Source organism: Castanea sativa, chromosome 8, assembly GCF_040712315.1.
Source record: "Castanea sativa cultivar Marrone di Chiusa Pesio chromosome 8, ASM4071231v1".
Taxonomy (NCBI): Eukaryota; Viridiplantae; Streptophyta; class Magnoliopsida; order Fagales; family Fagaceae; genus Castanea; species Castanea sativa.
In genome coordinates this window covers 18,761,567-18,778,131 of record NC_134020.1, presented here as the reverse complement: position 1 = coordinate 18,778,131, position 16,565 = coordinate 18,761,567, and the positions used below count along the sequence as shown (strand labels likewise).

Genomic DNA, 16,565 nt, shown 5'->3' with positions numbered 1-16,565 from the left:
AGAATAATATAATAAAGTTTCCAATTTTGTATTGTAACAGCTGGGGATTGAATAAATAGTTATTTTCTCAGCAGTTATATGGCTGGGGATATTGAGTATTTGTCACATGATGAATATTAAGTTTTAGGAAAAGAACAATTGGGAGTTTTACCATTTTAAGTGCTATGTGATAAGAGATGCTTACCATATGTTACTCGCTACACACGGACTCGTCAAAATTTAGGGAGTTGAAGAAGACACGTTAAGCAACATGTTTCTTTTATCAACTTTAAACTGCTGGAGCTTTACTAAACATGCCTTTTGGCCCTCCAAACCATAACTCCCAAAGTTTCCTTAAAGAAACTTATGAGCTTGGATCATAAGCTGAAAATGAGATGACGTACCTTGGGTTTTGTTGTTATTTTGTGTAAATATGAGCTCTTGTTGAAGAAGCCGTTTGCCATGAGTGTAAGAGAGGTAACATGGGCCGTGAGCTTTGATTCATTTAAGCCCGATCCATATGTTGATGTTGATGATGTCGTGAGATTATGATCCCAATTGATGAAAAGGAAATATGGACCATGAATTCGCCTCTTGAAGTAAGGATCTTGCGGGCCATGTAAGTCCAATCCATGAGATATAAGCTTATTTTGGGCTTTATAGAGATTTACCCAAAAAATTAATAATATTTTGATATGGCATGGGTTGCCAATAAAGTAATGCCATGTGGGGTGAAAAAAGAGTCCTCAACAACAAGTATAAGTGCTTGTGAGATGTGGGGGGCAAGGGTCGGGGTTCAAGTCTCCAGAAGGGAGTTTCACACACATATACACTTAGATTAGGCTACAGTAGAAATTCTATCTTGTATAAAATATAAAATAAAATAAAAAGTATGAATTTGTGGCTTACAATTAAATGCCTTGTATCTAAGAAAAAAATAAATCAAGAGTCATTATAATAATAAATATTCAATCTATTTCAAAGATGCATAGAATGGAGTCCAATCTTTTGGTATTACACATTTGAAGAGATTTGGAAGAGCACAAGGTTCACTATTAAGGCGTACTCCATTTTCCCTATCAAAATAGAGGGAGGTGGAAGAGGTGAAGACCACCAAACCCTTGGCTTAAGTGATACTTTTGTGCTCTCCCCATTTGGGAGGACATGAATTCAATTTCATGGGGGCTTGATAAAAAAAAAAAAAATATATATATATATATATATATATATAATATTTTAAACTTGGGAAAAAATTCTATTGCCCTTTCCTCCAAATTTGAAGTTGGCAAATTAAAAAAAGAAAAGGAAAAAGAGGTCAAGTGTTGGTGCAATGGCAATTGTAGATACCTTCAATATCATGATTTGCAACAAAATTAAAGATACTTTTCTAACAAACTCTTTGAATTTGTACATTAATAAAGAAATTGCTGCACAATCTAGTAAAGAGTCAATCATAAATGATCGTAATAATTTAAAGAAAATTTAGTTTTGTATTATTTTTTAATAGATGATTGAGTTAAAATATATTAAGAAATGATTATTTTGTGTATTTCATTTGTTTATATTACATTGATTTTGCTTAAATACTAGTTTCAATGATCATATTTTAATTTAGTTTTAAATCTTATTATATATTTTATTCTTAAGAGATGCAAATTGTTTGTACATTACTTTCACACCAAAGATGAAATTTTGATTGCATCCTTCCCTCCACTCATAGGATAAATAAAAAATGAAAAAAGAAGAGGAGAAGTTGGGAGAAAGAAAGAAAACTTAGAAGGGAGTTAAAAATTAGATAAAGGCTTCCTAGAATGTATACATTTATGCGTTGGGTGTTGTTGATGAGACCCATGAACTTATTCAATGGATGGATAATTATAAAATGCTACCTGCTCCACCTTTACCTTTGCTTAACATGCAGTTCCACTTTAATCCATTTTCTTTTTGCTGTTAAATAATTAATTAACACTTAAGCTAATCAAAGATGGATTGTAGCTTAATTTAGGGGGAAATTAAAACCCTCTCCTCCAGCAGTTGACCAACTTATCACTTTTAGGTGGGTCCTTTCCTTCGCCTTCTTGATGCCACGTGGCGAAATGGGAGTGGTTAGTGTGTACTGAACTCCAACTTCGTCGTTGTTCTTTGGAGTGGGCCACCTAATCAACTGTATAAGTTTCCGGTAACCAAAAAGTGCTGTGGTTAAAAAATACTAATTAATGTATTATTTTTTTCATCTCTATATCCCACACGCACACTCGACGAGAGAGAGAGAGAGAGATTGCTTAAGAATCCATTGCATGAAACAAAGTGTCCCATCAAAAAAAGAAAATGAATAAATAAATAAATAAACAATGGAAGAAAGAAAGGAAAAAAAAACAATTCAGGACTATTTTCCATAATTTTTTCTTGAGAAACTAGCATCAGTTTCAGGCCTATAGAGAGAGTGCACCGTGACTTCTCTCTTGTTTGAGATTCCATCCAATGAAAGACACTATAATTTTTTCGTTCTTTTCTCAAGAAACTAAACACAATCCATAGCCTGCATCACCACCTCTCTCTTTTGCTAGTGGTTGCAACTTGCAGGCCAGAGGTAAACAACAACTTCTCATTCACATCCTGACTATATATTCTTTTAGTTTTATTTTCATTTGGGTATATATCAAACTTGACAACAATTATTCATTCTATATGAAAGCTGCTTGAATCTTTGTCTATTTTTTTGGATAATCAAGTGAAGCTGCTTGAATAGTTGAATCTCATTTTCTGAGTTATAGACTGTTATATAGATATATCTTCAAGAAGAAATGCATGGTCTTAAGCTAGTAGAGAGATTCAAGAGCACCCAAGTTCATGCTCTTATTAGTCCCTCAGACACTACCACTGGTGGTAAAAGTAGCAGAAGAAAATTTATCAACCATAAAATCAAATCCTTTTCAAAGTCCAAACCTTCCAACTGGGTCTCAGTATCTGAGTCAACTCATCTTCCTTATGGACTCCCCACAACTGACCTTCTTGAACCCTTCATAGACCCCCACCTCAAACCCATTGACTTTGTAGGGACTTTAGCTGACCTTTATCGCCGCCTTCAAACTTGCTCTGCCCAATCCAATGATAAGTCAATGCTATGCATTGAGCAGTACTCACTGTTGCGCAGCCTTGGTGATCCCAAGCTGCTCCGGCAGTGTCTCCGTGCTGCGCGTCAAAACGCTGGTGATGTGCACTCAAAGGTTGTGCTTTCAGCATGGCTGAGGCTTGAGAGGAGGGAGGATGAGCTTGTGGGTGTATCAGCTATGGATTGTAGTGGTCACATTCTTGATTGTCCTAAGGCTGCTTTAGTATCTGGGTATGCTTTTAATTCAATTCATGATAATTGCCAATGTCTGAAGGACCATTCTGAGGTTATTGATACGTCAATGTTTATAGGGAATGAGTGTTTGGGTTTGAATGAGGATAGTGATGTTTCATTTTTTATTGGTAATGAGGAAATTAAATGTGTCCGGTATAGAATTGCAGCACTGTCAAGAGTACTTAATGTTATGCTATTTGGTAGTTTCTTGGAGTCAAAAATGGATAGAATTGATTTTTCACAAATTGGGATATCTGTAAAGGGAATGAGAGCTGCGGAAGTGTATAGTAGAACTAGAAGGTTGGACTTTTTCAGTCCTGAGATTGTTTTGGAGCTACTTTCTTTTGCAAATAGGTTCTGTTGTGAGGAGATGAAGTCTGCTTGTGATGCCCATTTAGCTTCACTGGTTGGTAATATGGAGGATGCATTGGTTCTGATTGAATTTGGTTTGGAAGAGACAGCGAATCTTGTTGTGGCATCTTGCTTGCAGGTAATGCTAAGAGAGCTCCCGAGTTCACTTTATAATTGGAAGGTGATGAAATTTTTTTGTAGCTCTGAGGCTAGGGAGAGATTGGCCAGGGTGGGGCATGCTTCGTTCTTGCTGTATTATTTCCTAAGCCAGGTTGCAATGGAGGAAAGCATGGTATCTAATATAACATTGATATTATTGGAGAGATTGAGCGAATGTGCAACAGAGAGGTGGCAGAGGGCGCTTGTATCACATCAATTAGGTTGTGTGTTGCTTGAGAGAAAAGAGTATAAGGATGCTCAGCGTTGTTTTGAGGCAGCTGCTGTAGCAGGTCATGTTTATTCTACGGCTGGTGTAGCAAGAGCAAAACACAAGCAAGGACAACAGTATTCGGCCTATAAGTTGATGAGCTCTCTCATCTCTGAAAATAAACCAGTTGGGTGGATGTACCAGGAGCGGTCTTTTTATAATGTTGGGAGGGAAAAGATCTTGGACTTGAAAACTGCAACTGAATTGGATCCTACTCTTTTGTTTCCATATAAATACAGAGCTGTAGCAAAGGTGGAGGAGAAGCAGATTAGGGAAGCCATTTTGGAGATTGACAAAATTATATGGTTTAAGCTTTCACCTGATTGCCTTGAATTGCGGGCTTGGTTCTTCCTTGTAGTTGAGGATTATGAAAGTGCTCTTAGAGATATTCGAGTACTTTTAACTTTAGAACCCAATTACATGATGTTTCATGGGAAGGTTACTGGGGATTACTTGATTGGGCTCCTCAGCCATCGAGTTCAGCAATGGAATCAAGCTGATTGCTGGATGCAACTCTATCAGCGATGGTCTTGTATAGATGATATTGGCTCTCTGGCTATCATACATCAGATGCTGGCAAATGACCCTGGAAAGAGTCTCCTCCGGTTTCGGCAATCTCTGCTTCTTTTGCGGTTAGTTTTTTGTAATTTGATTTAGAGTTGTCTATCTTACTCATCTTCAATTTTTAGTAGTAAATCACCATGATGTTCTTTTCAAATATATTATTTTGACTGGATTATTACAAATTCCAGTATAAATTTATGGGTAGAAATCACATTCTTTTTGCACAAAGAATAAAATTCTTATCTGTCAGCAGCACATGGAATCATAACCTCATATCAAATTATATAGATTGCTGTATGTGCATTCTCATGTTCCTATGATTGGGGATTCAAATTATCAGTTTGTTTTCATTACTTCTATTCCCACAGATTTGATAAATTCTTAATGTTTTATATTTTTATACAATATCTAGAACATATAGGAATATGTCTTCTCTGTGTAAAACAATAAATGCTGCTGTGTGGCTGTTATCAGCTCTAAACTAACTATATTGATTCCCATGAATAATTCTAATATTCATTGATCTAATAGGCTAAATTGTCAAAAGGCTGCAATGCGCAGTTTGCGATTGGCTAGAAATCATTCTACCTCTGAGCATGAAATTCTAGTATATGAAGGATGGATTTTGTATGACACTGGTCACCGTGAAGAAGCTCTCTCTAGGGCAGAGAAGTCCATTTTACTTCAGAGGTCATTTGAAGCTTTTTTCCTTAAAGCATTCATATTGGCAGATAAAAGTCTGGATCCTGAATCTTCAAGTTATGTTGTCCAAATTCTGAAGGAAGCTCTTAAATGTCCTTCAGATGGTCTTCGGAAGGGACAAGTGAGTATTATCTGTACTGTGATCCTTACCATTTTTTCCATGTGTGCCTGGATGTACTCTTTTGATCATGTATTTGGATATTTTGCAGGCTTTAAATAATTTAGGGAGTATTTATGTGGATTGTGGTAAGCTGGATCTGGCAGCAGATTGCTACATGAATGCCCTTGACATCAAGCATACAAGAGCCCATCAAGGGTTGGCACGTGTTTATCATCAAAAAAATCAACGGCAAGCTGCATATGATGAGATGACCAAGCTAATAGAGAAAGCACAAAATAATGCATCAGCATATGAGAAACGGTCAGAATATTGTGACCAAGAAATGGCAAAATTTGATCTTGATACAGCAACACAATTGGATCCACTGAGGACATATCCATACAGATACAGGGCAGCAGGTAATTAATTTTTACCCTTCGGTAATTTTCAGTCTCTGCAATTTAATTTTGTTCAGGAATCATTGCCAATGATAAAATCTACTTCTTCCATTAGATCACTTGCTCCATGCATTATACTCTTAATATAAAACTGATTTACATTAGGTATGAAATTTAAGCCCTTTAGTGTTTCGATTTGGTGCCTCCTAAATAATTAGTCTCAATATTTATATATCAGCAATTAAAAAAAAATTCAGTCCTTCACTTATTGGACCTGGAGGGATCAAAAAGCACAAGCTTTGATTTTATGTTCAATCTTTAGGCAGTTGGTTATCTCCAAAATGTTAGTCAATTAAGCTGTGGATATCGACAATGAAACAAGAGATACTACTTTTTGACTTTAACTGGTGGAACTGAGTATTGTTTTGACGATCCATAATTTCTTGGTCATAAATCTTCAAATTTTTGTGATAATATCACACTGTCAGCAACTTGGTCAATTGAAAGAAGGTGACTTATCCCCCAAACCCTTCATCCCCCCCCCCCCCCCTCAAAAAAAACAATCTTAGAGCTAAGCTACTAGATGCATTGAGCCTTATTTTTATTTTTTCCATCAACCACTATGTGCAACTTTGTTGAATAAAAGACTAGCAATAAATATAGGTGATAATTGAACTTTGTAAAGGCTCTAATCATCTAAAGTTAACTAGTTTGAGGTATTCAGGCTTCTACTACTCCTATATTCTGCTTCACTGTCACAAACAAAGCTGTACATATTACTATGAGCACTTCTTAGTTCTGACTATTGGCTATAGTTACTTCAAAAGTTTCTAAAATGATTTTTCCAACAGAAGGAAGTGGAAATCTTTATATTTTTGTATCTTGACTCTTGAGTACTAGTGAGTGCCATATGTCATGGAAGCTATTCAATAGCCTAGCTGTCTTTCTTCAAGAGGGAGATCACATCCTTCTGTTTAATTTCAGGACATAATATGAAGCAGTAATGTTTACATTACTTCAAATCTGATAGGAAGAAAAAGAAAGAAAACAAATAACAAACTGAATTCAAAATGAAATAAGAGTAGGAAGGGACCTTTAGTGAGGTGGTAGCAAGACTTAAAAAATAAGAATAAAAATTCCTGCAATCTCTGCAAAGTGCATTTGAGTAAAGTAAGCTTTTGGAAGAGTCTCATTTATCATCAATCTAGTTTCATAGCTTTCACTTAAGAATTTTATTCTTTTTTTGATTGCTCTGGATGGGGTGTGTAAACATTTTCATCACCTGGAAAATCAAAACTTATATACTAACATACAGAATCACATATCACCAGTTCTGATGGATGACCAAAAAGAAACTGAAGCCGTAGAAGAGCTTACAAAGGCCATCTCTTTCAAGCCTGACTTACAAATGCTTCATCTTCGAGCAGCATTTTACGAGTCAATGGGGAACCTCACCTCTGCTCTCCAAGATTGTCAGGCAGCACTCTGCTTGGACCCTGACCACAAGGAAACACTTGATTTGTATAATCGAGCACGGGATTGAGCTGTTAATCGAAAACTTAAGCAAGGCACCTTATGTTCCAAATGAAGTCAGTATGTGGCTGACTTTGTCAGCTGTGGGGTAAAAATCATGGTAACTTTCCATATATCCCAATTATTCCCTGGAAATTATGCTCTTGATGAGCATCCAGCTGCAAATTGACCATTGCAATGATATGGAATTTGTCATGAGGAAAAATGAGCAAGGGAGTGGTATGTATATATAGAATTGTGGAACTGATAATAAGGAAAGACAAGAACAAGGAATCCATCATGGGGATTCTGCAAGAGGCCACATAGACCACTCTGGTGAAATTTGACCATGTGAAAATGATTCAAAAAGATATGTCCATATTATCAAATAGGGCATTGGATGAGCATTGGAGGTTTGATGCTAGTGGAAGTTTTTGTAATTCTATTACACTATATGCATCCCAAATTGTTCTTGATGGAAGTAGGAATTTCACTTTACAATTCTTGTACATAAACAAGCTTATAGAAACATCTGTCTTATTTGTCATAATTTTCTTTTTCTTTTTCTTTCAAATATAAGTGATTGTTTTTTCATGTCATGCGAAGACTACAAATGATGCCTTAATATAATATATATGGACATCATTTAACCCAAACATTTAAGCCTATGGATTTGGACCCAATTATATTATATTAATTCTTCAACTTCTTTACTTTTTGTTCATGTGGGACTTCCACGTATACCCAACAACCACTTTTTTGCGTGGGTTCCAGTTAGCTCAGCTGGTAAGTCTCTGATGGCTGTATAAGAGATCTGGGGTTCAATTTCCGCCTACACAAAAAACTGATTGGTGTCTTAGTCTGATAATAAAGAACAATTACCAAGAACAGACGCCATAGGTTGTAACTTACTCAAAAAAAAAAAAAAAACAACCACTTTTTTGCTTATGAGTAATTGCCTCTATGTGGATTTGAGACCTCCTCTTCTCTTTCGAAGCCACAAACAAGTTCAACTAGCTTCCATTTTTCCCTTCACCATGCTCCATCCATGGGCTCTCATATGTCATTTATGGTTTCTGCATGTCAACCCTGCACCTGCCTCGCTCCAATTGCGAAAGAGACACTTCATATGAGGTCTTTTAATATGACATATAGGGATATAATTTAACCCGAAAGTTAGTCTATGGATTTTAAATCAATTATGTTATATTAATTCCTTATCTTCTTTCTTGTTGTTTAATTTCCAAAAAATAATAATAATAATCCTTAACTTCTTTGTGAAATTCCCACACACGTATATACCCAACAAAAATAACCTAACCCAAAACTTGTTTTTGTTTTTTTTTTCCCTAGCTCATCTAGCGGGAGGAGATACAATACAAAGTCTGTCAATGTATGTGTCTTTGCGTCTTCTCCTACACAACATCTGCAATGGAATAGATTGTCCTTGATCTAATTTCAGGGCAATTTTGGAACTACCAATGCCTCTTGGCTTCTAGAATTTATGGGAAAAGTATGGGAGAAGTGCGGGGTTGTTGCAGGCTTGAATATAAAACCGGTCATTGACTAGAGTGGCTGAGTGAGATAGCCAACCATAAATTTCTACTGGCTAATTCTGGAAAATATCAACATTTATTGATTTTGAAGTTAATTCTATAATTTTCTTGTGGTGAACTTTTACAATCAATCATGTACAAACATCTTCCTCTGCCTTACATTAGACACAAACATTATCTACGTTGCAAGCCAATGCAACTAAAACCAAAAAAAATCAGGGAAAAAGATTAGATAAATTTTTTTAAATATATAGACTCAAGCCTCAATTTCAAATCTCAACTTGAATCTGACATTATTTCAATCTCTGCCCACCAAAGTGGAGATAATTTTGGTGTTGCTTCATCAGGCTCCATTGCTGTGATCTCTTTCAACTTAGCTGTGATCTCTTTCATTGTTGTTCTTTGCTTTGGATTAGGTTGTAAACAATCTTTTATCACTTCAGACAATTTCTCAAGCTCATCCACTCGAAAAGATTTTAGAGTTGGATCCACCATTTCTCTTAAAGGTTTTTCTCCTTTTAGATACTCTGCTGCCCAGTCTCCAAGACAGCCATTGTCCACGGAGTCTGGAATCCTTCCTGTTATCATTTCAAACAAAATTGCCCCAAAGCTGTAAACATTTCTTTCTGGTTCCACTGATGGGATTTCCAAAAGGTCCATGACAGTTGCTTTCTTCTTTGCTACAGATGTATCATTCCAAAAACTGAAATCTGATATTTTGGCAGCATAGTCTTCAGTCAGGTATATAGAAGAGGATTCCAGGGTTTTGTGTGTTATAGGTGGAGTCAACTGGTGCATATACTCCAGACAGTATGCCATGCCCATAGCTATTCGTAGTCTCATTGCCCAGTCCAAGTGCTCTGCTTCTTTTACTGCAATACATCCAAAATTTAATATGGTCAAAACCATAAAATGTTTCTTCCAGCTCTAATTACTCCAACTTTTGTCTTATGTATCATAACAAATTATATTCTATGATCCATGCATTTGCCACAATATAATGTATTGTATTTGGTCTCTTAAACCATTTCCCTCACAGGCATTTGTGGTTTATCTATAGATGCATTATTGCATCTTGCATGTACAGCATGAGTTCATGCTCCTAATGCAATGGAGAGAACAAATGAAGCTCTACGTTTAGCCAGTCAATCAATCAGGAAAATGTTAAATGTATGAATTGACATTTTCAATAATTTGCTTTTTCCTTGGGTATTGAGGGAAGAGTTAAGGTACTCACCGTGTAAGTGCTCAAATAGTGTTCCATTTGGAGCATACTCAAAGACCATCATTCTTGTAAATGGCTTCTCTTCTTCACAAAACCCGATGAGGTTCACGAAATTTTTGTGGTTCACTTTTGATAATATTTCTATCTGAAAAATAAATATAAGTGGCCTTTAGAAACTATTCAGATCGAATGCCTAATGTTTGGTAAAATTTGATTCTTCAATACCTTCTTCCTGAACTGGGCTTCCAACTTTTTTGACCAGTCTTCAGGAGATGTCACTGCACTTGATGTTACAGCTATTTCCACCCCACTTGAAAGAGTCCCCTTATACACAATTCCATCTGAGAAAGAACCAATTATATTACTGAAATCTTCACAAGCTGCTTCAAGTTCTGGTCGATGGAGCTTTGGTACACCTGAATTCAAACTGTCAAGTATCAGTGTATGAACCCATAGTTTGGAAATATAGCAAAATTTATAATTGCATCAGATTAGAAGGATCATAAGATGAAGTTTAGTATATCTGCTATGCGTGCAATTAGGTTGAAAACTACTTTCTTTGTTCTTAGTCAAGGAATTAAATAAAAATTTTGACTTAAGAAGATAATCATAACCTTTTAGTCAATAGTTGCATATAGGAAACAACAATAAGTGTGTTTCCTTGGACTGTTGTCCCAATGCTAGTCAATTTATAGCCGAGAATGCTCCTAGGGTGAAATAGTGGATGTATGCATGTTTTCTAAGTATTCAGTCTCGCTTTTGTATATTAGTCCTATACTCCTATTGCCTGAAGTGCATAAAACATAGAACTTTGTTCTGATGAGAAAAAGAATGACCTGTTACAAATGCTTTCTGCAGCTGCCCACTTAACCCTGTTGCCCAAGGCTTCACGGTAACAACCTTACTGCTTCTGAAGAAAACAATGCTAATCGCTGAAATCAAAATGAATGAGCAACCCCCTACAATTCCAACCCAAATTAGAACATAATGATGCTTTCTCTTGGAATTCTTGCTGACCTCCTGGCTCGGAGTTGAAACAGGTGAAGGATTTAATTCCCAGAGAGATCCTGTTGGAACAGATACTGCAGGTGGATTTTCTGGAATTGTCGAAGCTGGAGTTGGAGCTAGAATAGGTGAGGGTGAAGGAGTCAGAAAGATATTGGAGGGAGATTGTGATGGGGAATATACTGGAGACTTGGATTTAGATGGGGAATTTGATGATGGTGATGATGACAATGGTGAACCTGATGGTGCCAAAAATGGTGAGAACGGTGATAGTGATGATGATGGAGACAGATAATGGGGCGGTAAGGAAGAGGGAGAAGGTGATGGTGACAATGAACCCCTCTCCTTGAATTCATTCCTTTGGGATGGATTTGAGGCATGCATCTGCAGCAGCTGCCTTCGGTAAGCATCATTTCCAAATTTGGCAGCGTTCCTAAAATTACAAAAAGTTGTAAGCACGGAGTTTATATAGGCAATAATATGCTAGTTCATTTAATAAAAATGTTGTAATAAATAACTTTCAAATGTAAAAAATTTTCAATGCCAGAGACCAAAACTTTTTTTGAACTATGGATTAGAACAGAACCATTGCAGTAAACCAAGAGTGATGATCCGCCATAAAGCTTATATAAGAAAACTCCTGACATTCTATCAAAACATTGTGGCTAAAGCTTTCTTTAATATTCTTTAATTCCCAGAATAACAATTATTCATGAAGATTATATTACTGAATCTAATCATGTTCAAGTACAGCCAAGATTCTCCATTATCACCCTACATGTTTTGGTAATGACATTTACAGGGTCATTCAGTACTTAAAAATTAACATAAAATAAAAATCCTCAATCTTCTTAGTACAACCAAGGTTGCTGTGTGTGTGTAATTCACACCATCCAAAAATTCCAGATATATTTATCCATGTTTAACATGACTAAACCGTGCCAAGGTAGCAACAATGAGTAAAATTTTCTTTCACCAGAGGCTAATGTACTAAGGCAAGTTTCACTAAAAATTATTTCTTAACGCCTATCAAGATAGTATTGCCAAACTTGTTTCTAATTTTCGTGGAGATTATTATTACTAGCAGCATGATAGAAACTCAACCCCAAGTCCTGCCCCTATTATCCCAAAATCACGGATTTAAAGTATTATTGATGTAGATTTACTAGTAGGATTAGATAAATGAACTTGCTTACCATGTCAAAGATCTGCAATTATAAGATGCCCTCAAAGTAGTACCAGTTAGCTGGTTATCATTCATCTGAATTTCAGAAAGTGTCTTAAGCTCGTAGAGTTCAGGAGACAAGTTACCAAGGAAGTCATTATTGTCAAGTAAACTGCAGAAAAAATCACAGGATGGACTTAGTAGAAGCTCATTAAAAGAAAGGACTGGTGAGAATGACAATGTGAAAGGTTCATATTACAGGGTAGTCAGGGAAAGATTATTGCTGAAATCAGATGGAAATGATCCACTAAAGTTATTGTATCCCAAGTCCAAAACCTCCAGGTTCTTCAAATCCCCGATCTCTTTTGGGATATTTCCAGAAAAAGAATTGTTGCGTAAAATGCTGTAGAAATTAAGCACAAGTAATTAGTTATATAATTACTTAGACCAATGTGAGTTTTCAGGCCAAATATATTCTTACATAGATTTTATGTAAGCTAGCTTCCCAAGTTCAGGTGCCACGGTTCCTCCAAGACAAAGATCCTTCAAATTCCTGCACATTGACAAATTTGACTTGAGGGTTACAAATTAGATCACAAATTTTTTTTCAAATATTACAAGAAGCAAGGATTGCTCAATGAGTAGGATAAAAATACAACAACAAAAATAAGGACAATGCCAACAATCAAAAGAGCAGCAAAATAAGTGTTCCATCAAGAGCAGCGTATACAACTTTAACAACTTTGGTTTTCTCTTCAAAATTGGCTATGTATCACTTCAATTATTTGTAAAAACGAGGAGTCAAGCAATAATGTCTTTGTTTCTTTTGAGAAAGTTCCTATTCTTGCAAATTAAAATTTGGATTTTAAGAAATTGACTTGATTCACCTTAAACAAGGAACAAAATTTCCCAGATATGTATCTTTTATTTAAGCAAAAGAAGTCAGATTGAGTATGAGACACATTTGTGTTTACAAGATCACATTACTACGAGTTAAACATCGTAAGACAATTCCATATATGATTATCGCATATGTGGAACCGATTAACAATGAAAAAAGATTTATAAGAATGAAATTCCTATGCATCTTTAGCCCCATGAATCCCATTCTAAGTTACCTTCCAAAAAAATTGCAGCAGACTCATTTTAATCGTTTACTAAAGAATACGCTTTTTTATCTACTGTACCAAAAATGTCCACAAAGTTAATCGAGTACGGGCAACAAACGCTTAGCTAAAACACATTGATAGTCAAATTTCATTTAGCATATATAACCGAGTTTGTAAAAGTGTTGATTTTTGGTTTTAGTTTTAAAACAGCATTATTTCCTTGATCTTTGGACCAAAACTCAAAGACCCAGAAGCAAAAACACGTTTATATTCAACAAGTAAAAGAGATTTTTGCATAAAAACGATTTGAGTTTCGCTCACAAGATGACTACATTTCCGTCCGAACACTCGACTCCGAACCAAGAACACGGATCAACTACTCCCTCGTTGTCATTCCAATCCAATAAAGCCCCAAAAGGGTCTCTCACCACGCTCTCCCTGAACCTTAACAATGCCAAACCTGCGTCCAAACACACACACACACACACATATATATATATATATACACTTTGTCATAAAGCTTTTCCTGTTTCTGTAAAGAAAACCTTATCAGCTTCCGAACTGTACGGACATGCAGAACTCAATGGTTTATACTAAAAATATATGTACCTTCGGTGTTCAGAGACGAACATAGACTCAGATTCTGAATAAATAGTAAGAACACTACAATGAACACTGCCATGCGGATCTTCAACCCTTTAAATCTCCACCGTTCTTCCATCCCAAGACGACCGAACTCAAAATAAAATCTCTGAAAACTGAAACACAATAATCCTCCTTTCTCTCTTCTAGTCGTCAAAACCAATATTTACACTACAGAAATAAAATGCAAATAAAAAATATAGAGGGAAAGAGAGAGAGAGAGTCTCTGCAAGCTACTATATTAGACAATAGAAGAGCAAGAAAGAAAGCGCGTACAAATCGGTGATTTTTTTATTTTTATTTTTTAATTGTTTTACCTGTTTTGGTTGTTAGCATTAAATGTCCGAAAACTTACCGGAATATCGGAGAGAGGAACACGGAGAGCGGAATATCGGGGAAATGAACTGAGATAGATTCCAAAAAAGCGGCTTGTTAAAAAGTAAAACGTTTCGTTTTAGCCGCGGCGATTTAGTAACAGCGTTGGATTTGGTTTTTTTTTTTTTTTTTTTCCTTTGTTGCTAGCTGAGACTTGTAAGCAAGCTGGCTATTCTTTCTTCATATATTTATAGCGCCGTCCTACCAATGCCACGTGATATTCACGTGTTCATTACTACTACTTTTCTTTACTACCCTCAACTCTCATCTTTTCTTTTCTTTTCTTTTTTTTTTTTTTTTTCTGATTTATTACATTTTTCTTGTGTTTTGACTATTTTCGGGTCTGAAAATCTGAATTTTTCCTTCTTCTTTTTTGGTTGTTGGATAATATTCTTCTTATCTAATACTCTTTCCCTTTTCTCTTTTTTTTTCTTTCTAGTACATTTTCCTTGTATTTTCCTCTTTTTTTTGTTGGAAAATTTTTTGGAAATCTAAATTATAATACATCGATGCATGAACCATGTGAGGTTTTAGTGAGAGTCCAACAGTAATAACTCGTTTGTAGCCGCTTTATATTAATGGTTTGAATCTCATCTCCCCACCCTCACTATCTATTTATCAAAAATAAAAATAAAAGCAAATACATGAACCATATAATCTTGCATTTACTCAAAGTTGTTGATGATAACTTTTGATTTCATAAATTTGGCCTCAAGAGCGGAGTGAACGAGTGATTCAAATTAATTAATGACCTCAGCTTCATGAATTATTTCCTTATTGATTATGTTACTTTTTTATCTATTCATAAATCATAATAATATAATAATTAAGCTGTTACGGCTCATTAAGTATATGGCGCTATGCAACCTTTTTTTTCAGAGAATGATGTATGAATTATGTTTTGTAATCTTTGGCTAGGTAACGAGATGTAAAACTTTGTTTGTTCTTTCTTGTCATTTTAGTTTGATTGGCCCCTTCGCAAGTAGAATTTTAATGGTATTATTACAAATCGTAAATCAATAGTTTAGGAGTCAAAGCATGATATTATATTCTACAATACTATTACAGATGTTTTTATATACACTTTTTTTGACTTTACAAGCAGTAGTCATACATGGGCCAATTCCTGATCTAATAAAAGCGGCGACTACAATCTTAACCTTGCAAATGGAAAACTTATTTTACAATCCCACGCATAGCTAGCTTAATATTGAATTGGTCCACATACTCTCACTTTATTGGAGGATCCATTCTCTACCCCCAAAAAATGGAGGATTACAAACATAGAATTTTTTTTTTTTTAGTAAATAGAATTAGTTGAAATCTGACCTGCACAAAATAACCTCATTAAAATACACTGGATCTTAGTTGTTATATTTCATTGAAACCTGCCATACAATAATTAACAACAATATTTTATGTACATTAAAGTAGACAACTTACCAAAAAAAAAAAGTAGACAATAATATTTTGTACCGATTTCGGTTTTGTCTAGTGCGAGAAAATGGGTCCTCCAATACATACAATGAAAATGAAAACAATAATATCATACTCCACCGACTTGGATGTGTGCCATGTGGACCCATATATATATATAAAACTACATGTTTGATTGAAGATGAAGTATTAATTTCATCAAAAAAAGATGAAGTATTAGTAAACAAGTGAAAAGGGGGTGCCCTCAGCCTCGTGTATATAATGATAGTTCATGAAATGGGATTGTTGGATGAGAGAGAGTTATGGCGTGGAAGATAAGTAGCAAGGTTGGAGAGATGGGTATAAATATAATCATTTTATTAAAGTGAAATGCTAGCGGATGCCCTTAAGGTATTGGTTAAGAATTTATTTAAAGAAAATTTTTATAGGAAAAAAAAAAGTAATTAATGTTTTTAACAACTTTTTTTATTTCCTATAAAAATAGTGTCAAAATTTTCCTAAAATGAATTGTTAACCAGTGCTCTAAAAACACTCGCTAGTATTACTCTTAATTAAAAGGTGAAAGAGTGAAGATGGGATAATGTATGTAACATATCTTCCGTAAATATGGCCAAGGTATATTCTTTTTAATATCTTAACTGTGTTTAAAAATTAATAAATAAATGAATTTGT

The 16,565-nt window shown here is 35.2% G+C and overlaps 2 protein-coding genes across 5 annotated transcripts; one reads left to right on the top strand and one right to left on the bottom strand.

The window, feature by feature from the left end:
- The first annotated feature begins 2,354 nt into the window (after positions 1 to 2,354).
- Positions 2,355 to 7,975, top strand: LOC142607514 (ethylene-overproduction protein 1). 3 transcript variants are annotated; one of them, XM_075779047.1, is made up of 4 exons: positions 2,355 to 4,735; positions 5,199 to 5,490; positions 5,579 to 5,888; positions 7,199 to 7,975. In XM_075779047.1, the coding sequence occupies exons 1-4, from the start codon at positions 2,784 to 2,786 to the stop codon at positions 7,408 to 7,410; spliced, it is 2,766 nt and encodes a 921-aa protein (XP_075635162.1). In that variant the 5' UTR covers positions 2,355 to 2,783; the 3' UTR covers positions 7,411 to 7,975. The 3 variants fall into 3 exon arrangements, with proteins under 3 accessions (XP_075635162.1, XP_075635163.1, XP_075635164.1); XM_075779048.1 differs by having other exon boundaries at positions 2,473 to 4,735; positions 7,183 to 7,362; XM_075779049.1 differs by having other exon boundaries at positions 2,473 to 4,735; positions 7,191 to 7,341.
- A 1,010-nt stretch (positions 7,976 to 8,985) lies between these two features.
- LOC142607515 (putative inactive receptor-like protein kinase At3g56050) lies at positions 8,986 to 14,558 on the bottom strand. 2 transcript variants are annotated; one of them, XM_075779050.1, is made up of 10 exons: positions 14,437 to 14,558; positions 14,049 to 14,252; positions 13,761 to 13,899; positions 12,812 to 12,883; positions 12,590 to 12,733; positions 12,362 to 12,502; positions 10,997 to 11,598; positions 10,386 to 10,576; positions 10,173 to 10,305; positions 8,986 to 9,807 (listed from the first exon to the last, which is right to left on the bottom strand). In XM_075779050.1, the coding sequence occupies exons 2-10, from the start codon at positions 14,158 to 14,160 to the stop codon at positions 9,212 to 9,214; spliced, it is 2,130 nt and encodes a 709-aa protein (XP_075635165.1). In that variant the 5' UTR covers positions 14,161 to 14,252; positions 14,437 to 14,558; the 3' UTR covers positions 8,986 to 9,211. The 2 variants fall into 2 exon arrangements, with proteins under 2 accessions (XP_075635165.1, XP_075635166.1); XM_075779051.1 differs by having other exon boundaries at positions 14,049 to 14,190.
- Between the last annotated feature and the right edge of the window lie 2,007 nt (positions 14,559 to 16,565).